Source organism: Grampus griseus, assembly GCF_964374135.1.
Source record: "Grampus griseus genome assembly, chromosome: X".
In the NCBI taxonomy this organism is placed as follows: Eukaryota; Metazoa; Chordata; class Mammalia; order Artiodactyla; family Delphinidae; genus Grampus; species Grampus griseus.
Genome location: NC_138999.1, coordinates 1,908,636 through 1,932,781, shown reverse-complemented (window position 1 = coordinate 1,932,781; position 24,146 = coordinate 1,908,636). Strand labels below are relative to the sequence as shown.

General features: G+C 52.4%; 1 protein-coding gene across 1 annotated transcript in view; it reads left to right on the top strand.

Moving 5' to 3' along the window:
• Positions 1 to 1,219: 1,219 nt before the first annotated feature.
• Positions 1,220 to 24,146, top strand: part of MXRA5 (matrix remodeling associated 5) — a 28,543-nt gene continuing 5,616 nt past the window's right edge. Inside the window, exons 1-6 of the mRNA XM_082680620.1 lie at positions 1,220 to 1,333; positions 3,747 to 3,962; positions 9,277 to 9,406; positions 9,653 to 10,043; positions 13,779 to 18,770; positions 22,136 to 23,036. Coding sequence (XP_082536746.1) covers positions 1,287 to 1,333; positions 3,747 to 3,962; positions 9,277 to 9,406; positions 9,653 to 10,043; positions 13,779 to 18,770; positions 22,136 to 23,036 — 6,677 coding nt within the window. The 5' untranslated portion in view covers positions 1,220 to 1,286. The remainder of the gene's footprint in view (positions 1,334 to 3,746; positions 3,963 to 9,276; positions 9,407 to 9,652; positions 10,044 to 13,778; positions 18,771 to 22,135; positions 23,037 to 24,146) is intronic.

The following is a 24,146-nucleotide window of genomic DNA, read 5'->3' as shown; positions in this document are numbered from 1 at the left end:
GGGTCTTAGTTGCGGCATGCGTGTGGAATCTAACCCAGGCCCCTTGCCCTGGGACCACAGAGTCTTATCCACGGTGCCACCAGGGAAGTCCCTCCTACACACTTTTCAGGAGAAACCAGGCCAGTCCATACTGGGTGCATCAGAAGCAGCTCATCTGAAGGTTCATTTCTGGACACCTCCTAGCAGCTCTTGGACAGGTACCAGGCATGCCGCAGGCTCACTCAGGACACCTGGCATGTTCCCCTCCTGGATGCCGGCCCTGGGACACCCCTGTTTCTTTCTCTTCACAGTGGGTGCTCTTCCTAGCTCTGCCCAGGGGGGCTCTGCTGATGAAAGTCCTCACCTGACCCCTTGGTCCCCTTGCCCAGATCTGATTCCTCCTGGGAACCAGGATACCTCCTTCTCTCCCTTTCCCTTCTGCGTTGGGGACGCAGGGTCCTCGCCAACCTCTGTTATTTCACCCTGTCCACAAGCGGTTCTCACTTGCCCCAGCAAGTACCACCGGGCTCCCCAGAATGCCGGCAGCGGCCCAGCCCCCCTCGGGCTCTCCAAACGGGACGAGAGCGTTCCACCTTTTTGGCAGGAAGATCCTGACAGGGGGAGGGAGGCTGGCGGCCAGGAGCCACAGCAGAGGCGGGAGGGCGTGGCCGCGGGGCTCACGTGGCAGCCGCGCCTGCCCCTCCGGGTCGTGGGGGCGGTGGGATGCCGGCGGGCGCAGTCGGCTCTTGCCAACCCCGGGGTTCGGAGGCGCGGCCAGAGAACACTCCGACCCGCCCGGAAGAGTGCAAACCCTGTTCCCTCTCTCCTCTGCGGAAAGAAGGAGACCCTATCCAACTCTGCTGGGAAGGGCGCTCCGGGTGCGGACTTCGAGCAGCAGTTCGCACCGCGCTCCGGACCTCTGCCCCTCCCGCGGGTCCCCAGAGTTCGTCTTGGACCCGCAGCCCTCCTTCCCAAAGCCGTGTGCGCTTGGCCCCTGCCGGTCCTCCCGGCGGCGTGGACGAGGCGTGCCCACTCGGGACGCGGCGCCATGAAGAGCCGAGAGGAGGGCTGAGCGCAGAGCGGCGCGGCCAGGGTCCCTGCGCCGGGGCCCGCGCCCCGTCTCCCCGGGGTGGGGCAGGGCGGGGGTGGGCCGAGGCGTGCACTCGGGGAAGTCTCTGGGCGACGCGCATAAAAGGGCGCCGGCTCGCCGCGCCGCGCTGGGAAGCCGCGCCGCCTCGCCCCCGGCCCCGGGAAGGGCATGGCCCCGGCGGACCCCCGGCGGTGACGCGCGCGCGCCGGCCCCGCGGATGCTCTGGGCGCAGCGCTCCCGTGTGCCGCGGCTTCCGAAGGACAGGTGAGGACCGAGGGCGGCCGGCTCTGTCTGCCAGGGGCGGGTGACGAGAGTGCGGGACGGACCTGTGCCGCGGGGGGCGAGGGCAAGCAGACGGGTTGAACTGTTTCCTGGCACTACAGTGGAGGGGCCGAGGGGCCGGCTTCCGTCCAGGCGAGAGGCTGACGGAATCCTCCGGGAAGATGCGCTGAGTAGGTCTAAGGAACCCCCGAGCCTTTCTTCTCTCCTCCCTCCCCCTCGCGACCTCTCATTCATCCCTCCCTGGTTTCCAGGGCGTCACCAAGGGGATCCCCCAGCGTAAGCGATTGCGCTGTTGCGTTGGCGGAGGACACCGCCGCTGCAGGGCCGCCTCGCTCCGGGGGCTGAGACTCTCGTCCTTCTCCCCCTTCGTCTTCCCCTGGAAAGGGGGAGACGCGAAGCCCCCCTCAGCCGGGGGCTGAGCCGCGCGGGAGCTGGGGAAGTCACCGTCTGGGAGAGACGTCCTTCGCTGCCCGGGTGCCAGGCCTCAGAGACCCGCGGGGCCACCCGAGCCGCGCTCGGGGAAGGCTCGGCGTTCACCGCGCCGCCTGCCCGCCGCGTGAGCGCGGGCGCTGGAAGCCGGCCAGGGGCGCAGGGCCGCGCGCCCGGCCCCTCCAGGTTGTCTATCGCCTGGTGTCCCGTGGCCAGCCTCCCGGGGTTCTCCGGGCGTGCCGGGAGGTCCTGCAGGCTCAGGGCGCTTTCCCTCGAGACCTCGGGACCAGGGTTCCCGGGGGAGCGTTCCTGCGGTCTTCCGGGGGGAGCCGGGTGGAAGACAGGATGCGGAGCGCGGCGGGGGAGGGGGCATCGGGAGGCCGTCGGCAGAAAACCAGGGCGGAGGTCAAGCGCGCAGGCGGGAGCGGGGGAGGCCTGGGCTCAGCAGAGCCAGCCGGCTGCTCTCCGCAAAGCGGCAGCGGAGGAAGCTGCGCTTGCCTGTTGCGCGGCCGCCTGCACCGACAGCTCTGGAGGGGCAGCTGAAAGGCGAGACGCGTCCGGATTTTAGAGAGCATCTCTTTGGAGGCCCTGTAACGGATGGAAGGGCTGCGGCCTCGGGGTGTCCCTACCGCGTGTCAGCGGAGGGAGAGTTTATGATCAGAAGTGAGGGCTTGCCCAGAGCAGGGACGAACCGACAGGCGCGTTTCTCTTCCGTGCCCTTTACTCTCCATGTGTGTTACTTATCTGCAAATAAACTTCATGCAAGAGTTGACAGAAATATGAGTCGATGAAGGAAGGCATGACCGATGCATGAAAAAATAATCACGGACATTCTAAATGAGGTAGCTGATGCAACCTAATTTTTTTTTTTTTTTTCCGGTACGCGGGCCTCTCACTGTTGTGGCCTCTCCCGTGGCGGAGCACAGGCTCCGCAGCCATGGCTCACGGGCCCAGCCGCTCCGCGGCATGTGGGATCTTCCCGGACCGGGGCACGAACCCACGTCCCCTGCATCGGCAGGCGTACTCTCAACCACTGTGCCACCAGGGAAGCCCACAACCTAACATTTATCTGACCGTTTCTTTCCTTCCCTCCCTTCCTTGCTTCCTTCCTTCCTTCTCTCTTTCTCCTTCTTCCTTTTTTTTTTCTTTTGTCTTACTGATCTTTTTTGTTTGCCTCAAGATTCTTCATCAGGAAATAATTCCTTTCCTCTTTCTCTAGTGGCAGATTTTTCAGAGGTTTGCCCCAAATTTCCTCTCCGGTAACTATGGTGCTGCACCATCTCAACATTTGGGCTCTTCCAAGGAAAAAACAATTAAGGGTCATAAACAAAACCACATATAATGGAACATATTTCGCTTTAGTGAATGCCTCTGTAAGCACTTGAAGAAGATATAATTAAAACTTTAAGGAATGGCATTAAAAGAAGGAAACCCTTCTGATAATAACGGCCTTCCTGAGAAGCTTTTTATTCCGATATATACAATAAGCAACGGCTCGGCAATAACGTTGGAGGCGGACGCATAACATTTACTTTTATTATTCATTTTATTATAGAAACATGAATGTATCTCTCCTCTCTCTGTATCTATAAGCACACACATATATACACATTTATACAAATATATATGTCTGTGTATGTATACCTTTATACACGCACATATGTATGTAAGTACATTTATGGGCGTGTATGTGGGCATGTGTATTCCGTACCCTCCTACACAGCATAGGGAGATCTCCAAGTCATCCCAAAGTCAGGAGGGAAGGTTATATTCTATAGCAACGATTAAAGTGAATGGCGGAAGATTTTAAAAAATAAATTTTCTGTTTCTTGATGCACATGTTTTGTGTCACTGACATATACTGTGTGATGTCTTGCGAAGCTTACCCCCATGGTGCACATTCAAGTAAGATCCGCTGGAAATACGGAAGCGCTACCTGACATCTGGTTTTGTGGTTCCACGACAGGTGTCCTGGGATGACCCACCCCGACAAGATGCCAACGCGGGCGCAGTGGCGAGCACTCTCCGTGGTGCTGATTCTGCTGTGGGGACATCCGCGCGCCGCGCTGGCCTGTCCGTATCCTTGCGCCTGCTATGTTCCCAGCGAGGTCCACTGCACGTTCCGCTCCTTGGCTTCCGTGCCCGCTGGGATTTCTAAACATGTGGAAAGAATCAATCTGGGGTTTGTACCACGTTCTTTCTGAGCCATCGCAGCCTCCTCGCATGCGTGTTGATTTGGTTTTTCGTTATGTGTGTGTGCGTTTACGTAACTGCGAATACATGCTCCTTTATGTGTCACTGTGTCTTGCGTTATGTGCTCCTATATGGGCTGAATCGAGGGGGCGTTTGTAACTATACTAAATGTGGTCCTTTGGGGGCTGTTACCTGAATTGATCCGTCACCGGAAGCTTCTGTCACAAGGCTGAATAACGAACCGTCTCGGACAGCTTCAGTTGCTTGCTAAGTCTCCGTTGATAAGAGTTCTTTAATGCAGATATGAAAGCATATGACACACACATAAATATACTAATAGTATTCTAAATGGACTTCAGGAACTATTACATAATAATAAGAGGAGTAAGTGAGGCATCTGTGACACTTTGTAGGTTATCTGCATGACGCAGTTGTGACATTGAGGAAATAAGAGTTCTTTCAGATTTTGCCTATTTAAAATATTAGTATCTTTTTTTTTTTTTTTTTTTTTTTCGGTACGCGGGCCTCTTACTGTTGTGGCCTCTCCCATTGCGGAGCACAGGCTCCGGACGCGCAGGCTCAGCGGCCATGGCTCACGGGCCCAGCCGCTGCGCGGCATGTGGGACCTTCCCGGACCGGGGCATGAACCCGTGTCCCCTGCATCGGCAGGCAGACTCTCAACCACTGCGCCACTAGGGAAGCCCAATATTAGTATCTTTTAAACAGATATTTTAATGCAGCATTTCAGGGTAGAATTTTTGTATTTTTAGTTTCCTTTTGTACCCATATATGCTTTCTGTACATTAGTGTACATTGCTATGAATTACAGGTACTCATGTGCAATTTTCATATTAAACAATGTACAACTTCAATAGTAAACAATCATTTGGACTGCTTCAACAAAACCTATTCGCTACTTTCTACCACCCATAAAACAACAAAATTAATTAGGGTTTGATGAATAGCCACTGTGGGGACATTTTCATAAGATGAAACAAAAAATTGTAAACCTGCCTAGACATCTCTGAGTACAGAGCTTCAACCGTTCTTGCATTTATCGATTATAAAGTCCAGTAGTAGAATAAAAGAACGGGAAGTTAAGACAATAAGAAAAAACACTGAATCCGTAGCAGTAGACCATTAAATAGCCTTCTCCAAAAAAGTTTGGCAAACTTTACGATTTGACACTCTGAAAAATCTAACACAGTGATGATGGTTCCATGGGGAAAACAATTTGGCTTTGCCAGCAGAGAGAACAGTAACAGTTTCCTTGTTGCCATCTTTAAATCATTTTACAATTTTAAAACCAGTTTCCTTTTCACAATCTTACAATTCATTCAGAAGGGGAACTGGGGCTGCTTTGAGTCAGGCCAGGATGGGCTGTGCTAGTTTGTGGAAAGGAAAATAGAGCTTATCTATGATTTCTCTTCTTTCTTACACCTCCTGGGGTGCAAAAGAGCTCTGTCTATAGGGGTCGCCCCTTTCATGAGGCATTTTCAGCATAGTGTCCCTCTTGCGGGTTAACCACCTAATCCCTCAAGGCTGACCCCTTGTCAGGGCACAGAATCGGGGCTACTGTTAGGCCTTAGGGGAGCCCCCTAGACAGTGTGGGATTGAAGGTGCAGGGGGACTGTCTTCTGCTGTGTTTCCTGTGTAGGAGCCCCGAATGCCTCACCTGTTGTGTGTTGAGGGTCTGGGCTGTCAGGTTGGCTGGGGGGTTGGGGAAGACACCGCATGCATCCTCTCCCAAAAGTTAGCTGTGTGATAGCTTGAGACTTGCAAGACCTATAAACTGTTTTTTTGTGGAGCTGTTTGCATCTCATTCACAGTTTCCAGGAGGGTTCTCTTCCGCCCATCTTTAAAATGACGTGTTTTGTAAGCGTGGAACCTACGTCACGTCTCAATGAGAACATAGTTCTTGGTGGTTTCATTTTAAACAATTAATGCTGAAGATAGTGAATTACAGTGTCCTAAAGACTTTGCCACTCGAATGAAAGACAGATATCAAAATTATTCTTTTTCCTACCATCTCCAATAAGATCTTGAGATGGTTTTGTGTGATATTAAAGATAAAGGAAAAAAAAAAGGAATAGCTTCACTGCACCCACATATATTACTTCCATCTGGCTTAATTTGTAACATTATTCAATGTGCCACATTTTAAAAATCACTCTTATAATATCACAGCACTATTTCTGGAAACCAGTCTCAAAGCAGATAAGGAGGCTGGCATTGTGCCTTTTGTTGGGGAAAAAAAAAAAACAAACGAAAAAACAATAGCAACGTCTAATACAGATAGAACTCAGGGTCTGAGTTGTCTGTTCGCGGTCTGGAAAGGGTTTAAAACTCTCAAGGAATGAGGGATTATTGGCAGAGCAGTAATGAAAAATTTTCATTCCCACACAGATGTTTTTAGGGTTCTCACTCAGCACTGAAAGAAAGATCTGCTGTCTCCTGTTTGGACAGCCCCAAAGCTTTTTCAGAAATCACTTTCCAAAGATTTCTGAGTAAGAACATATCATGCAGTTAAATGTCTGATTTATAGACCTTTAAAGATTTTCCCCCCTTTGATTGAAAGATGAGTTTTGATGACATCTTGCTGAAATTTCTCCCATGCCCATTAGCTCTTTTTCATTTAAAATTTTGCTTGGGATCCTAACGGGTATCCGTGAAGCAATTTTACATATATTTGTTTTTTTCTTTTTTATTGGCGACATCATTGACACCCTTATATGAGTTTCGGGTGTAGAACATGATGATTTGATATGTGTATATATTGCAAAACGGTTCTGTGTTTCTGATATAAAAATCATTCCAGTTAGCTGGTTATGTAGTCAGTTATTGCCTGTCAACAGATGAGGAAGACGCTTTGGAGAGAAGGATGGGTAGCTGACCAGTTAAAGGATGGGACTGTACACCAGGTCCTTTCAGTCTGCCGGTCAAATTGTTTTCCTGACTGCCACGTGAGTTTCCCCGTCTCTCTGCCGGCTTTTAGACAGATGCGGAGAGAATTCACCCACACCCCTTGGGTGTGCAGAGAGAATACAATGCTTCCTGCATTTGCCATTCACGTGATTCCCTTGTCTTTTGTCTGTCCTGGAAATGTCCCCCCCCCGCTCCCCCCCACCCCGCATTCGTAACCTTGACACCAGCAGCTCTTGCATCTGTCACTCTCTTAAAAGGAAGCACCAGGAAGGTGATGCAGGAAGGAGGATTCCTGAGCTGACATGCCCCCCATCCAGGACTTTGAGGGGATTTACTCAGGTGGGGAGGGAATCCAAACAAGGTGACCTTCTGCACCCAAACATCTTCCTCCCCTTTATCTTCCGCCCACCGCGGCATCCACCGTTGTAGCTGGACGTCAAGTTGGAAGTGAGGCTCTGGGGAGACAAAAAAATTCCAGGAGAGGAATAGCACAGCCTTGAACGAAAATGTGCTGCGGAACATCAGACTCTTTCTGACCCACCTGAGAGATGGAGCCTTTGACTTGCACCCCCGCTGCCTCCGAGTCCAGACCTGCCTCTTCCCTCTGGCCTCTCTACTCTTCTTTACCTCTGGGGTCTTCGCAGGTGGTGTCACCTCCCCCCAAGCCCTTAGTGCATGCGTCCGTTCGGGAATGCTTCCTGCATGTGCACATCTCAGGTCTTGACGTGCCTGCTGGGTCCCACCCTCACCGTGGCGTCTGCCAAGCCTCTTCAACATCCCATGGCAAATAGAACTTGCAAGTGTTTCCGCTGCAAGCCTTTCCTTATCTGCAGTTCCACCCCTCAGCCATGCCTGTGGCCTCTTGCTCTAAGCACGTCTGGAAACTTCCCACGTACGTTGATCTCCACGGCGGCCACCCTGCCCGCGGACACCGGCGTCCCTCCCCGGGATTCACGTGGTCTCCTCGTTCCCCTCTTGTCTGTCTCTGACCCATTCTGCACAGATTGGAGCTTTGCTGTTTTACCACGTGACTTTCTTCATGCCACAGCCTTCCTGAAAACCCTCTAGTGACTTCCCGGTGGACTTGGAACAAAGGAAGCTCTTTCCTCTCTACATCCTCCCAATTCTGAGATTACCTGGTCCCTGCCAGCCTCACCGACTTCCCCTGAGAATATTCTCCCACAAACTGTTTCCAGACGAGCGTCAGGCAACAAGGAATGGAAAAGGGTTTACGGGCTGATACTCATCCCCTCTTGGGTGTTCACCCTCTCGGGCAGGTTTCTTGGTAGCGTCCAAATAATGATGAACAAATGAGGCAGCACACCAACCCCCCATCCTGTCCCAACCTGGGTTAAGGCAGGGACTCTCCACTTCAGCACATGACGTTTGGGGCCCACTTACCGTTTGGGACACCACGGTTCCTTGTCATGGGGGCTGGCCAGTGCATTGCAGGATGTTGAGCTCTGGGGTGGACCTCACCTCCCTAGAGGCTGTGATCACCGAGGTGTGGGGCACGTATGTGTCTCAGGAGGAAACTGGACCTGGCCATCACCTGCCGAGTTAGCTCTGAGCTGTTACCGGCCTCCTCTACAGACGCATTTCCTTTTGTTGAGGCGATAAGGGGAAGTACAGAAATCATGTCAGGATAGATGTGTTGGATTTCCACAGAAGCCCTGACCCCAGGTTCCTGCCCTACAACACAGCAAGGTACAGGATTCTCTGTTCATCTTATAATTGGTTCTCCAGGGATTCACTTTGGGGATTCCCTGGTGTCACTAACCATGGAGCAGTGAGGGATTTCCAGACCGGTCGAGGAAGCGTCTTTACCAATCTCTCTGCAAAAACAACACCCCAAACGCATCAGAATGTTTACAGATAACTTCCATCACCCATCAGAAATGGGAGCTTGTCTTCGCGAAATAAGGGTGTCTGTTTCATTTGGTCCTTTATTTCAGAGAACGTCCTTGTCTTACTATATGCAAAGCCACTTCCAAAGCTGTGTTTTGGTTTTTTGGTTTCCATGCGTGCTGGCCACGTGTCTTTGTTATGATTTCCAATGAGGGGCCCTTTCGACCAGCTGTGTTTAAAGGTCTAAGTCTTATGTATCTCCCCAAATAGCCTGTGACCACGTAAGTGTACTCCCAGTCAGAATTCCCAGCGATCATGCCTTCACTGAACGAAGGCTAATAAAAATGTGTGGGTTTCTTTGCAACCTTAGAAATAGACAAGGACACGGAGAGAGAGGATTATGCTTTGCGAGTGGCACCAGTACAACCTTAGAATCAACATTTTGCTTAGTCGCCCCTGGGTGGGCTGGGAAATCCTCCCCAGCTGGGATTTAACTTCACTGCTCCTCATTCCAGTTACTTATTTTCCAGGTTCAATAGCATCCAGGCTTTGTCGGAAACCTCGTTTGCGGGACTGACCAAGTTGGAGCTGCTTATGATTCACGGCAATGACATTCCCAGCATCCCCGACGGGGCTCTGAGAGACCTCGTTTCTCTCCAGGTAAACCCAGGCATTTATGAACAGCGCGACTAGCAGCCTCTAGGACCCGTCGTGAAGAGGGGAGCTGTAGCATGTTCCCTCACAATGATTTAAATGGCCTTTTTTTTTTTTAACGTAAGAGACGAGCTTAATGTCATTACTTTCCTGCCCTTTGTTCTGGTTTCTCTTCCTGGTTGTGGGTTGGTTGGTTTTCAGGTTTTTTTATTTAATCTTAGACAGGATTTCCCGTCCTCCCTGTCTTTGTAGGTTTTCAAGTTCAGCTACAATAAGCTTCGAGTGATCACAGGAGAGACCCTGCGGGGGCTCTGGAACCTAATAAGGCTACACATGGACCACAACAAGATCGAGTTTATCCACCCACAAGCGTTCAGCGGCTTAACGTCCCTAAGGCTACTCCACTTAGAGGGAAACATGCTTCACCAGCTGCACCCCGCCACGTTCTCCACGTTCACGTTTCTGGATTATTTCAGACTCTCCACCGTGAGACACCTCTACTTAGCCGAGAACATGATTACAACCCTTCCCCCCGGCGTGCTTCAGAGCATGCCGCTTCTGGAGAACCTTTACCTGCACGGGAATCCGTGGTCCTGTGGTTGTGACATGAAGTGGTTTCTGGAATGGGATGCAAAATCGAGAGGTAAGGACAGGAGAGCGGCTGCGTGACCCTTAGCTGTCCAACCTTCACCTCTCTGGACAAATTACGTTCTGCGCCATTGCTTCATCTTAGGTCGGGTGAAATCACGTCCTCAAACCAGTGAGGCAGGAGATGATATAACTGAAATGTCAAGACAGCTCCGTGGCATAATTCAAACGCATGGATCCTTTATCGAAATGTAGAGCGATTATCATTTAATGAGTGATCGACAGGTGACTCTGGTTGGCATAGCAAGCACGTTTGGAGGATTCTTTTCGACCTTGGGTTACAGCTAAAGGTTGGATTTTCCGTGCGTCCTCGTCCTACAGGAAGTGTTCAGGGATGCTCGGAAAAGAGAACACTGGGCTGGCTATGTGATTATTCTTCTGTGATGGGGGATACAGGCGTTCTGTACTGAACCAGAGGGGGGAAAAAAAACCAGGATTGATAGGTAGAAGTTGCAAGAAAGTAGATTTTGCATCAAAATAAGAAAGATTTTTTTTCCTTTTTCTTTTACACCCCCTTCCCCAAGCCCCACGTTGGAACCCATCCTCAGAGCCCGTTGAGCTTATCCTACCTGAGTCTCGTGGCTCATCTCCAACCTCACAGCCACCAGCCTGGGTCTAACTCCTTTCTCCTGTCTCTAAGGAGGCAAATGGAGTGCTCTGAGTAGGTCTTTTTCTTTTCTTTTTTTAAAAACATTTCTTACTTTATTATTTTATTTATTTATTTATGTTTGGCTGTGTTGGGTCTTTGTTGCTGCGCGTGGGCTTTTCTCTAGTTGTGATGAGTGGGGGCTACTCTTTGTTGCGGTGCGCGGGCTTCTCATTGCGGTGGCTTCTCTTGTTGCGGAGCACGGACCCTAGCCGTGCAGGCTTCAGTAGTTGTGGCGCGTGGGCTCTAGAGCGCAGGCTCAGTAGTTGTGGCTCGCGGGCTCAGTAGTTGTGGCGCGTGGGCTCTAGAGCGCAGGCTCAGTGGTTGTGGCTCGCGGGCTCAGTAGTTGTGGCGCGTGGGCTCTAGAGCGCAGGCTCAGTGGTTGTGGCTCGCGGGCTCAGTAGTTGTGGCGCGTGGGCTCTAGAGTGCAGGCTAGCGCAGTGCCTACCCTCCTGCGATGGGCTGGTCCCACTGTTCCCTGTACTCACTCTGCTCTAGCCACACTGCGCTGCTTTCTGTTCCAGGCACCGTCTGAACCGATTTGTAGCTCAGCGTCATTGGACCTGGTCATCATCTACCAAGAAAACTCTTCTGTTAGATGTTCAAGGGTCTGGCTTCTTTTCAGCGTTCAGATTTTCACTGAAAGCTCTCCTCCTCTGAGAGGTCTTGCTACCCTTAATTTCAGCTTAGCCTCTCAGCCTGTGGCCATCGAGGAACTTCCAGCCCACACACCTTAGGTCACAATTTTGTTTTCATTTATACATGTCACAATTTTGTTTTCACATATATATATATATATATATATATATATATATATATATATATAACATGTATGTATATATATTCTTTTTCAGATTCTTTTCCGTTGTAGGTTATTTACTGAGTAGAGTTCCCTGTGCTATACAGTAGGTCCTTGCTGTTTATCTATTTTATATATGGTCCTGTGCATGTGTTAATCCCAAACTCCTAATGTACCCTCTCCCCCCTTTCCCCTTTGGTAACCGTAAGTTTGTTCTCTATGTCTGTGAGTCTGTTTCTGTTTTATAAATAAGTTCTTTTGTATCATTTTTTTAGACTCCATATACAAGCGATATCATGTGATATTTGTCTTTCTCCTTCTGACTTGCTTCACTCAGTATGATCATCTCTAGATCCCTCCATGTTGCTGCAAATGGCATTATTTCATTCTTTTTCATGGCCGAGTAATATTCCATTGTATATATGTGTCACATCTTCTTTATCCATTCATCTGTTGATGGGCCTTTGGGTTGTTTCCATGTCTTGGCTGTTGTAAATAGTGCTGCAGTGAACACTGGGGTGCATGTGTCTTTTTGAATTATGGTTTTCTCCAGATATATGCCCAGAAGCGGGATTGCTGGGTCATATAGTAGCTCTCTTTTTAGTTTTTTAAGGAACCTCCATCCTGTTCTCCACAGTGGCTGTATCGATTTACATTCCCACCAGCAGGGCAGGAGGGTTCCCTTTTCTGCACACCCTCTCCAGCGTTTATTGTTGGTAGGCTTTCTAACGATGGCCGTTCTGACTGGTGTGAGTTGGTGCCTCCCTGTCGTTTTGGTTTCATGGGCCGCAGTTTCCTTTGGGCGCGTGCAGTGGCCAGGTGTCTTTCCTCCACCTGGAGATGCTGAGATTCAGGTTCTTTCATGGAGGGTTCCACTTCATGTTTGATACCAGATTTGCTAAATCAGGCAAAGGATGAGGAAGGACAGGTATACTGACCTCTTAATTTTCTTAATCAGAAAAGACACACGTCACCTCTGTTCGTATTTCAGTGCCCAGACCCCACTGGGTCCAGGACAGGCTGAAAACCGTCATTTCCCAGCAGGAACACTACACGCTGGTGGTGGAATCATGAAGCTTCTGGGAGGTAGAGAGCCGCAGCCATTCTGGAGATACACGCCTGTGCCTTTGTGTGCCCATATGTATGCATTATGTCTGCATATGTTTGAGTGTGTCCATATGTGTGTCTGTGTGGTATGTCTTGTATCTGTGTGTATGTGTGTTGGGGGGGGTATGTGAAACCATCCTCTTTGCATCTCGAGATGTTTATTTTGAAACTCAAATAGAAAACTGCATTCAGAGAAGCAAAAGTAGACATAGTGACATTGGTTGGAAGGTTTGTAATGCTCCGGGTGACGGCAGTTTGGCTGTTTTATTCCCAGCGTGGACGGAAAGCAGTGGACACGTGCCACGAAGACTGTCAGAAAGCATCCTAGTTTTCTAGACTCCCCAGTTACGACTACAGAAAAGCCCCGAGACGTCTAGCAGGGAGAAAACATAATGTGGTCCTATAGGTGTCAGTTCGAGGAACCCTTGTGCCCTTTAATAGACGTGTCAAGTAGGGCGTTGGGTGTGGGACTCATAAGAATGAGTCTGGGCTGGAGAAGCACAGCTGGAACTCATCACTGGCGAGTGAACGGTAACTGAAACCATGCACGTGGGCGAGGCCATCTGAGACCTCGGCACAAGAAGGGAAAGGGCCGAGGCCGACTCAAGGAGCACATCATCCGTAACGAGTTGGGCAGAGAAGGAGGAAACAGTGAAAGAGTCAGTGTTGACCAGAGAAGGAGAAAATTCTGGAGGACTTAATGTCTGGGAAGCCAAGAGTAGAATGTGCGTCCAAGAAGTAAACTCTGCCTGAAATGAATAATTCTAGCAAGAGAAAACCTAATTATAAAAGGTAGACACGATACGATCCATGCCGACGGTCGATCCTATAACCTGGAAATATATTCACGGGTTGCAGTGACTTCACGTAGATTCTCCTGGGCCCTCATAAAAGGTTACTTGTATAACACGTATGAATAGCCATTCTTTTTTAACTTAAAAATACCTTTTAGAAAAGTACTCATCACTCACCGTCCAGAAGTTCCAAAACCCCGGTGAGGTACCACGCACTGTGCTAAACTGACTTCAAGTCAGAGGTGACGTCACAGAGCGAGGTGGGTGAGGTCCTAAGTCGTGGTGGAAGTGCATCCGGGTGATAAAGATGCAGAGGCGTTAACCCTCTGGCCGTTCTTTGCGTCACTGACTTACAGCATGTTTGTGTGTGATTGCGTGTTTCAGGGATTCTGAAGTGCAAGAAGGACAAAACCTACGAAGGGGGTCAGCTGTGCTCCACGTGCTTCAGTCCCAGGAAGCTGCACAAACAAGAGCTTCAGAGGCTGCAGGACATCGCCTGTGAGAAGCCTTCTATCGAGTCCCCTCTGAGACAGAACGGGAGCGGGAGTAGCGAGGAAAATCAGAGTCAAGAGCAGGACGGCGACAGCCCGTCCTCCCTGCAGGGCTTCCAGTATCCTGCGTGGAACGTCTCTCTGAATATGAGCGACGAACACGGGAACACAGTGAACTTGGTCTGTGACATCAAGAAGCCCGTGGACGTGTACCAGCTACACTTGAACCAGACAGACCCTCAAGAGATAGAGATAAACGCCACGGTCGCCTTGGATTTTGAGTGTCCGATGACGCGAGAAAACTATGAGAAACTCTGGAAGCTGATTGCCTATTACAGCGAGGTCCCTGTGACGCTACACCGGGAGCTCACACTCAGCAAAGACCCCAGACTCGGCTACCAGTACAGGCAAGACGCCGACGACGAGACCCTCTACTACACGGGCGTCAGAGCCCACATCCTGGCAGAGCCGGAGTGGGTTACGCAGCCGTCCATACACCTCCAGCTCAACCGGCGTCAGAGCACGGCCCAAACAGTGCTGCTGTCCTATTCCTCTCAACATGCTGTCACTGTGTCCGCCAAAGACGCGAGGCCGTCTCGGAGCAGAAGCTGGGTAATGATTGAGCCTAGCAGAGCGGTGCAGAGAGCCCAGACCGTCTTGGAAGGGAGTCCATGCCAGCTGAGCTGCAACGTGAAGGCTTCTGAGAGCCCGTCCATCTCCTGGGTGCTCCCAGATGGCTCTGTCCTGAAGGCACCCATGGAAGACGAGGACGGGAGATTCTCCATCCTCACCAGCGGCTGGCTGAAGATCAAATCCACGGAGCAGTCAGACGCTGGTTTGTACCAGTGCATCGCGCAGGTGAGGGATGAAATGGATCGAATGGTCTATAGGGTCCTTGTGCAACCACCTGTCACTCAGCCCCCTGACGGACATACCGTGACCATTCAGAAGAGCCCAGGGGAGCCGGTGACGCTGCCTTGCAATGCTCTGGCCATACCTGAAGCCGAGATCAGCTGGATCCTTCCAAACAGAAGGATAATTAACGCTATGGCTAACACGTCACACGCATACATGTTGGCCGATGGAACTCTTTACATCCCAAAGGTCCAAGGAAGCGACAGTGGTTACTACAGATGCGTGGCTGTCAACCAGCAAGGGGCAGATCATTTTACGGTGGGGATCACGGTGAGTAAGAAGGGATTTGCCAGGTCATCGAAAAGAGGCAGACGCCCAGGTGGGAAGACCCTTTCCAGAGGAAGAGGAGATGTCGTGGAGGATGAAGGGGGATCTGGCCTAGGAGATGAAGGTAACACCATGAGGAGAGTTCTCCATCCAAAGGACCAAGAGATGTTCATCAAAGCAAAGGACGATGCCATCGCTGGAGGTCAGAAAACCAAGAAAGGGCGCAGAAAACTGAAACACTGGAAGACTTCCGAAAAGGAACCAGACACAAACATCGCAGAAGGTCGCAGAGTGTTTGAGTCCAGACGAAGGATAAACGTGGCAAACAAACAGATCAGTCCAGAGCAGTGGGCAGATATTCTCGCCAGAGTGCGTGGGAGAAATCTCCCTAAGGGAACAGAAGTACCCCAGGTCGTTAGAACCAGCACTCCTCCATCGGAGAGTCTAGAAGTGACACCCCTTTTGCCTGCAGCTGCTTCCCGCTCAGTATCACCTGTGCAGACCACAACCAGTGCAGAAGAGTCCTCAGGAGATGTCTCTTTATTTGGCAAGGAAGAGCAGGTTTCCGGCACTGTTTCTTCCACCAGGATGGCTCTGGTCCAGTCTGGCCACGACGGAGTGATTCTTGCTGACCCCGAAGTGACAAGCGCACACCTGGAAGAATTGATTGATGAAGAGTTTTCTGAGAAGACCAAGCCTGCAGCTCCCACTGCAGTTGACTCGAATTGGGCTACAGCCACGACACCGCTACCTGTGCCTTACGAATCTTCTACTCTACAGACCCTGGATATGGTCCGTGAAGAGCCCACTGACAGAAACATGGCCACAGAGGGCTGGTCTACACTAGACGCTGGGTCCATGCCAGGGTCTCCGTCCAGTGAGTATGAGTCGCCACTGGATGCCATCTCCCTGGCAGAGTCCGAGACCCTGCCATACTTTTACCAAGATCTGGAGACAGATTCACAACCAGGTGAAAGTACGACGAAAGGACACACCTCCGCACACGTTACTCCAGTGCCTGCCTCATGGGTTGCTGACACCAGGACCTCTGAGCCATTTGAAGATCCCATTTTAGGGGACCCCGAAGTCCCAGCACACACAGCTCTGCAAGAGCAAACAGAGAGCCCCGAGCTTGTGGAAAGTGGTTTAAGCACTCAGGGCCACCCACGGATTCCCAAGGGCACAGAGGAGAATTCTCAGACACTGCAGGAAGGAGGTCTGCGAGAGAGAGACCCCAAACGCTCCAGAATTCCTGAGAGTAAGAGGCAAGGCATCGAATCCACCACTCTGCTGGACTCAGCCCTGGAAGCCGTGACAAGCATCACTGCCGTGAAGCACCCCAAGGGAACCACGCTTGGCGTTCTGCTCGACAGGGACACCAGCACGGTAGCCATGATGAGGCCAACCCCAAAGGCCACATCCCCGTCAGCGCTGACCACTCATCCTTCCCGAAGGAGACCCAGTGGGAGGAGGCGATTACGCCCCCACCGATTCCGGCACCGGCATAAACAAACCCCGCCCACGACGTTCGCCCCAGCGGCCACGTTCTTGGCACCACTGACTCAGGCACCTGAAGTGAAGACTTCAAGCCAAGCGGAAAGCTTGCTGGTTCCTACATCTTGGGTTGACAGCACCGTTGGTACCCCAAAACTGATGGACGTGGAGAAGCATGCAGAACCGGTATCCAGGGGCACCCCACGCAGGAAACATGGGAAGAGGCCAAAGAAACAGCGATACCTCACCTCTACCCTGAGCTCTATAGCGTCTGAGTCCAAGCCCAACCCTTCCCCAGAAAATAAATATACAAACACTGTTACCTCCAGTTCGGAAGTTGTACTTTCACCCACCGCCGTTTCTCTCACAACTGGAGACCCACGTGAGATAACCAGAGTGGAAGATTACAGGACAGCCGCCACCGAAACACATTTATCTCGTGATAAATTCCAAGAGACAATTCCAGTCACAGACGAGCCTGTATCGGACGGAAAGGAAATTAAGAATTACGATGTCACAAACATCAAGGACTCTAAAACCGACGGTCTGGTCCCTGGCGAGTCAGTCACTCATGTGGCCTCACCTTCTGGGGCCGAGGTCTCCAGTGTGGGAGTATTTAAGGAGGCATCCCCTCCTTCTGGCTTTCCAGGAAGTGCAAGGTGGACTCCTCCAAGGGCAGCCCAGCCTGGGCGGCTACAGACAGACCCACCTGTTACCAGCTCTTCAGAAGCTCTTACAGACTCACCCTTCTTAAAAGAGTCGGAGGACCTAGGTTTTCCTTCTGAGTTTTCACCTTCTGCCGCCGTCTCTATGCTCTCGCAACGGGAAGAAGCGGTCCCTTCAACTACTCTCGCCATCCTAAAAGTAGAGGCATCTTCAAGTCAGGTGGAAACCACCATCAGTGGTCAGAGTCATCGTGAAACCACTCCAGCCACTCTCCGCTCTGAAATCAGACACCGGAATGAAGTCTCCACACGTGCCCCGGTGGGGGAACCAGCAACCCCACTCCCACCCACGACTCGTGTGTCTCTGGCTGAAACCACCGCAAAGCCCACACCTCTTACGTCAGAAACACTGCCAACGTCAGACGCTTCCAAACAAAACATTTTCTTCCATTATGCCGGGGGGACCCCAGCCACCGGAACACCTTCAGTGAATAACGAAGGAACTCAGCATGGATCGAAGCCAAACGAATTATCCACTCCCTCTTCCCACCAGGACAAATTTACCTTCGCTCCAAAGCAGGAGTTGCGAAAGGAAGCCTTGGACGGTACGACCAAAAACGGCCTTCCAGGGCGTCCAGATACTCACCACGAGGCTGGGAGGGTCCAAGGTTTCCACCAACCAGCCAGAGTCGCTGCCACAGCGGTCCCCCAGAGAGGAACCGTGAGGCGGCCACACACGGCCACAGAAAGCTCCTTCAGATACGTGGTCACTCGCCAGCCCCACCTGACCAGCAGACCGGAAATCACTGCATATCCGTCCAGGGATCCGCCGGAGAATAGGCACTTTACGGCTCCGGTATTACCAAGTTCAACGACTCCTGTGGTTCCGTTGCCGAGGTCCAATCCTAGCATTCCTAGTAAGTCGACTGACCGGGGAACTGACCCAGTCAACGGCAGCCCCACATTGTTTGGAGACAACAGCATCCCTGACTCAAGAGACCCAGCTGGCAAGCTTCCAGATTCCAGAGTCCCTTATTATCCCGATGGAAGAGTCCCTTTCTTTTTCAACAGGACCCTCTCTTTTCCACAGTTGACAGTTACTCCGAAGCCTCAGGTCCCCACCTCTCCTGCCCCAGGGACGAGAGGGAGAAAAGTCAACCCAGGTCCCTACAACAGGATACATTCTCAGAGCGTCACCCACGTGGACTTTGGTCCCCCAGCACCTCCTGTACTGCACCTTCCCCGGACCGTGACACCACCCTCAACAAACTTAAGAAACATCCCTCTGGTCTACTCCACCCGGAGCTCCATCCCTTTCCTAACATCTTCTGCCCAGCCTTCCAGAAGCTTCCATCCGAGCAGCTCAAAGCTCTTCTCTTCCAGAGGACCACCTGCATCCAAATTCTGGACGCTCGGGGAAAAGCCCCAGATTGTCACCAAATCCCCCCAGACCGTGTCCGTCACTGCCGAGACAGATGTCATGTTCCCGTGTGAGGCTATGGGGAAACCCAAGCCTTTCGTGACTTGGACAAAGCCGTCCACAGGTAGGGCGTTTAAACACCTGCATTTTAACCAGGGCTTGTGTAGGGGAAGGGCTTACTGGAGTCCGTGAGTGCAGGTAGAACCAGAGATTCCGGGCAGAGGGACAGGCAGATGGGATGGCAAAGGACATCTGAGAATCCGCCGACAGGTGTATTCCTTTACGGGCACGGGAAGTGAGGAATTAAAATGGGTGTCGGGTTTTAATGGAGTCATGGAAACACGTGCGAGCTTCTCTGGGTAGGGCATTCCTAACCGAGGCTCAGGGCCGTGCCACTCTTGCCTCCTCCCAGTGAGGTCCAGCACAGAAGTCCTCCACGAGCCATGTCGGGGTGCAGAGGGGCATGAGGGGAACTGTGCCAACCCCTCTTGTCCTCGCGCTGGCCTGAAAGGTCAGTGAAGCTTGGTGTGAGCTCATCAGGCATTGCTTTGACTTGAACCTAGAGATAGGATCAGATGAGTCCGCTCGGGCTGCCGTCGCGAAGCGCCGGAACAGATGGTGCGGCTGGAACAGCACATGTATTTCCTTTCAGTGTGGGGAGGTTGAAATCCAAGATCAAGGTGTCACTAAGGCTGGTCCCTCCCGAGGCCTCTCTCCTTGGTGTGTAGACAGCCATCTCCTCCCTGTGTCCTCATAGGGTCGCCCCTTTGTGTGCGTCTGTGTCCTAATCCCCTCTTCTTACAAGGACACCAGTCCTGTGGGATCAGGACCCACCCTAATGACTTCATTGTACCTCCATCCCCTCTTTAAAGACCCCCAACTCCAAATACAGCCACATTCTGAGGTCCTGGGGGGTCAGGGCGTTCACATATGAATTGTGGTGGGAACGCAGTTCAGTCCGTAACAAGGCTCTATACAGTGGTCTCTACTTAGCAGGCTGGGACGCCCAAAGACCACTGTGCTTCATAAAATGACCGTCGGCTTTCCCGATGGCGAAAGAGATTCTAGGAGACGGAAGAAAGTAATAGCGGAGGGCCTACAGCCTCCACGAACGGACCTCCCTTTTCCCCTTTCTCTTCCCTTCTCTCTCAACATGGCTGAGTCCGTCAGGCTCGCATCCTGTTCAGAGGGTTGGGTTTTCTTCGGTTGCCATTTAGATAATCCAGGAATGACAAGTGCTGCTATCACTAGAGAGAACTGTACATTCCCTGCTTATCTCACACACGTTGGCTGTGCCCCAGTGGTGAGCAGAGAGCACTGAGCACGGGGAACTTACCAGCATCTTGATCAGCTCCGCATTTGACAGCAAACGCTTTCGTAATGATCTAATAAGGAACCTGCTTGAAATAGCAAATGGGGAACACCACGGGGTTTTCATTCTAGAAGGACTGTGCCTTCGAAGGAAGGCGTGTTCCTCCCCTGGGAGATCCCATTTGCATTCGTCCTTAGGGTCTACCATACCCTGTGCCATTTAGAGCATCCCTGGACCACGCCCCCTCCCTAGACAGTCACGCACCTTCCTCTACCTGACCAGGAATCTGTTTCTGCTGCTGGCTTCTCCTTTGTTAGCTAGCTCCAGTTTTCAGAAAGTTCCTCCTCATTTCATGCCCAAACCAGACAGTCTCCCATCCAGCCAGCGTTGTTTTCTGGAGCTGCACGATGTCTCTTATTGTATTGAACCTTTTCTACCCAGTAAACCAAATCATCTCATCGAGTGCTAACAGGAGGCCACCTTCTACCTGTCCATCGTGATCTGCAGGCGGTTTTAGTGGGCCTTCTCTCCCACCTGAAACCCAGTGAAATAGACAAGCGCTTTGGGGTCTCTGCATCATAAAATCCCTCAATGGGGAAGTGGTTGAGGGGCAGCAGGAGGCCTTCCACGCCCACAGTCACCTGTCATCCAGGAGGGCTTGGACCCAGACCAGAAGGACCTGCATCTCCTCGAAGGCAGGGAGGTTATACTGTCGTCAACCAACACCTGTTTCCCTATGAGCAGGTGGGCTGGGAAGACTCACCTGCCATACCCCGTGCACAGCAGAAAGCCTTGTCGTGGGAAGTTTCAGGTAACTTAGGAGGTCGAGGACATGAATCCGCAGCACTAGGGCTGGGAACAGCGTCCAGGGTTCCAGGGTTCCATGCAAAGGCAGGACTCCCAGCTTAGAGAAAATGACTAGGAAAAGAAGCAGAGGAGTTTGTCAAAACTAAAATGAATAGCCCACTGACGGGCGCATGGACCCGGGAACCGAGCAGCGTGGGATAGGGTGGGAGGATTGAAACTCAATGTTTGCTGGGGCTTTTCCCAGTCTTTCAATATAGGATTTGTTATTATTCAGGTATAGCGAGGCTAACAGGTCAGGAGGTGACTGCCACTGAAGAGACACTTGGTCGCTCACGGTTGCCAAGAGGAAGGGGCACAGCACACCAAGCAGGGTTACACGGGGAAGCACCAGGGTCGGTCAGGAGGCAGGGGGAAAGGGGGAAACCAGACGAGAGCCTTTACTGTGATTTTCGCAGGAAGGAACAGGTGAGGCAGGGCGAGCGGGTTTAGGACGGCCTGGTGTGAATAATTCCAGCAGGTCCTGGGTGCACGGGCTGCCCTAGTTGTCTGGTACCTGTCCTGGGGGGATGAGGGCAGGTGGATGGTGGCCCAGAGTATGGGAGCCTCTCAGAGCAGGGAGTGGGGGGCAGGCTCTGGATGGGTGAGTTTGCATTTGGAAGGGGGTTCCTCTGCTATATCTCTAGGAATTGGCCGTCCCTGGAAGGTCAGCAAGGCCCCAACACGTCAAAACATCAGAAACTCTTGATTATTACAGACCCCGACCGTGGCAGAGTCCTGAGGGATGGGCTATGAAATACAGGGAGTGTAGGCGGTGGGGAGGAGGACGGGTGTGTGCCCTCTGTCTGTAGAGGTGGGGCTGTCGGGCACCGGCAGGAAGCCTGCGTCAGCCTGCAACTCAACCAGGCGGGGCACAGCACGACCAGCCCCATGTCGCGCTCAGGACCCTGGCCGGACAGAGGCGGGCGGTGACTGAGAACCTGGGGCATCCCTGCAGCCGACCTGGGACCTCAGGAGGACAGCCTCCACGTGGCGAGGCAGAGGCTGAGCGAAGTGGGGCTGCCTCTCCAGTACCTAAAGTAAATGAAGAGGCCACCCTGGGAGACCCTGGGCTTCATGACGGGTTCTGGCGGCTTCCAGAACCCTCTCTGAAAACCACGCCTGCTGCCTTGGCCTGAAGGTGGCATATGCCCTGATCTGGGGATCAGTGTAACATCCAAGACGAATATCAGAGGCACTGGGGGGTGGGTCTTTTTTTGCTTTCACTGTCTGGACATAAAGAGGAGAATCAGATTAACTCATAATCCTTGTTTCGCCCCTTTGGCAAGACCGTGTTTGCACTGAACCTGACGGTGCCTGTGTTTGGTTTCCAGGGGCTCTCATGACCCCCAACACCAGAGTGCAGCGGTTTGAAGTCCTGAAGAACGGCACGTTCGTCATCCGAAACGTACAGGTGCAGGACCGCGGCCAGTACCTGTGCACAGCCACAAACCTGCACGGAGCAGACAGGATGCTAGTCCTGCTGTCAGTCACGGTGCAACAGCCTCAGATCCTAGCCGCCCACTACAAGGATGTCACCGTCTACCTGGGCGACACCATCGCCATGGAGTGCCTGGCCAAGGGGACCCCGGCTCCCCAGATCTCCTGGATCTTCCCCGACAGGAGGGTGTGGCAGACCGTCTCCCCCGTCGAGGGCAGGATCACGCTGCACGAAAACCGGACCCTGTCCATCAAGGAGGCGTCCTTCTCAGACAGGGGCGTGTACAAGTGCGTGGCCAGCAACGCCGCCGGCGCGGACAGCCTCGCCATCCGCCTGCACGTGGCGGCCCTCCCACCCGTCATCCACCAGGAGGAGCTGGAGAACATCTCGCTGCCCCCTGGCCTCAGCATTCACATCCACTGCACCGCCAAGGCCGCGCCCCTGCCCAGCGTGCGCTGGGCGCTGGGGGACGGGACGCAGATCCGCCCTTCGCAGTTCATCCACGACAACCTCTTCGTCTTCCCCAACGGGACCCTCTACATCCGCAACCTGGCGCCCAAGGACAGCGGACGCTACGAGTGCGTGGCCGCCAACCTGGTGGGCTCGGCGCGCAGGACCGTGCAGCTCACCGTGCAGCGCGCCGCCGCCAACGCGCGCATCACGGGCACCTCCCCGCAGAGGACCGACGTCCGCTACGGGGGGACCCTCCGGCTGGACTGCAGCGCCTCCGGAGAGCCCTGGCCGCGCATCCTCTGGAGGCTGCCGTCCAAGAGGATGATAGACGCGCTCTTCAGGTACGTGGTGCTCCTGCCTCGCCAGCAGTCCCGGGGCTCCTGAGCCTGTCTCCCCTCTGGGGGCTGGGGAAACCTCCTCATGGGGTCGGGCGGAAAAAGGAATGACTCCTTGTCGGCAGTGCTGACGCGCAGATGTTGCTTCCTGTGTGGGCCGGGTGGGGGGCATTTCTTTCTCACACGATGCAATCTTGTCTTTTTTCTTTGTTTCCCGCCCCGCCCGGGGCGGCATGTGGGATCTTCCTTCCCCGCCCGGGGATCGAACCCTTGCCCCCGGCACTGGGAGCGCAGAGTGTTGACCACTGGACCGCCAGGGAAGTCCCAATCTTGTCTTTATCAGTTGAGATGCAGAGCAAACACCTAGCCCTTAGCCCTGCTTTTCTACTCCCCGCCTCCAAAGAAAGATAAAGCAATAGCTTTTGTTTTCATGCTCGTAGTTTTAACTGTATTTAAATAATTAGATAAAACAATTTCTTGTCTTATTCTAATCTCAACAAAACACATAGGAGCTTCAGATCGTATCTCAAAATGTGTTAGCAATAGAAGGAAAGGAGATAAAACAAAGAAATTAAAGGCAAATGGCAGCACAAAGGTAGCACATCTGCAATTCTAAGAGTTCATCTTGGCTAGGAAAAAAAGCACCTTGCCCTGCCCCGTCTTCAATTCGCAGATGTATGACTCTAGAGCAGTGGGTCTCAACCAAGCGGGATTTTGTCCCCCAGGGACATTGAGCCATGTTTGGAGACATTTTTGGTTGATGAGACTTGGGGAGCAAGGAGGGGATGCCACTGGCACGTGGTGTGTACAGACCAGAGATGCTGCTGAACACCCCACAGTGCACAGCACAGCCCCACGTCAGAGAGTCGTCTAGCCCCAAATATCAGTAGTGCTGACGCTGAGAAATGCTGTCTTAGCAAGGAAAACTATCATCTATCTATTTATCTATCTATCGTTTATTTTTATCTGTCATCACCTATCTGATATCTATCGTTTATCTATCTAGTACCTTTCCATCTGCCTATCTATCCTCTATTCTATGTATCTGTCTGGCATCCCTCACCTTTGCATATCTAGCTCAAACCCTTTACCTATTTACCAATCATCTGTTTTTAT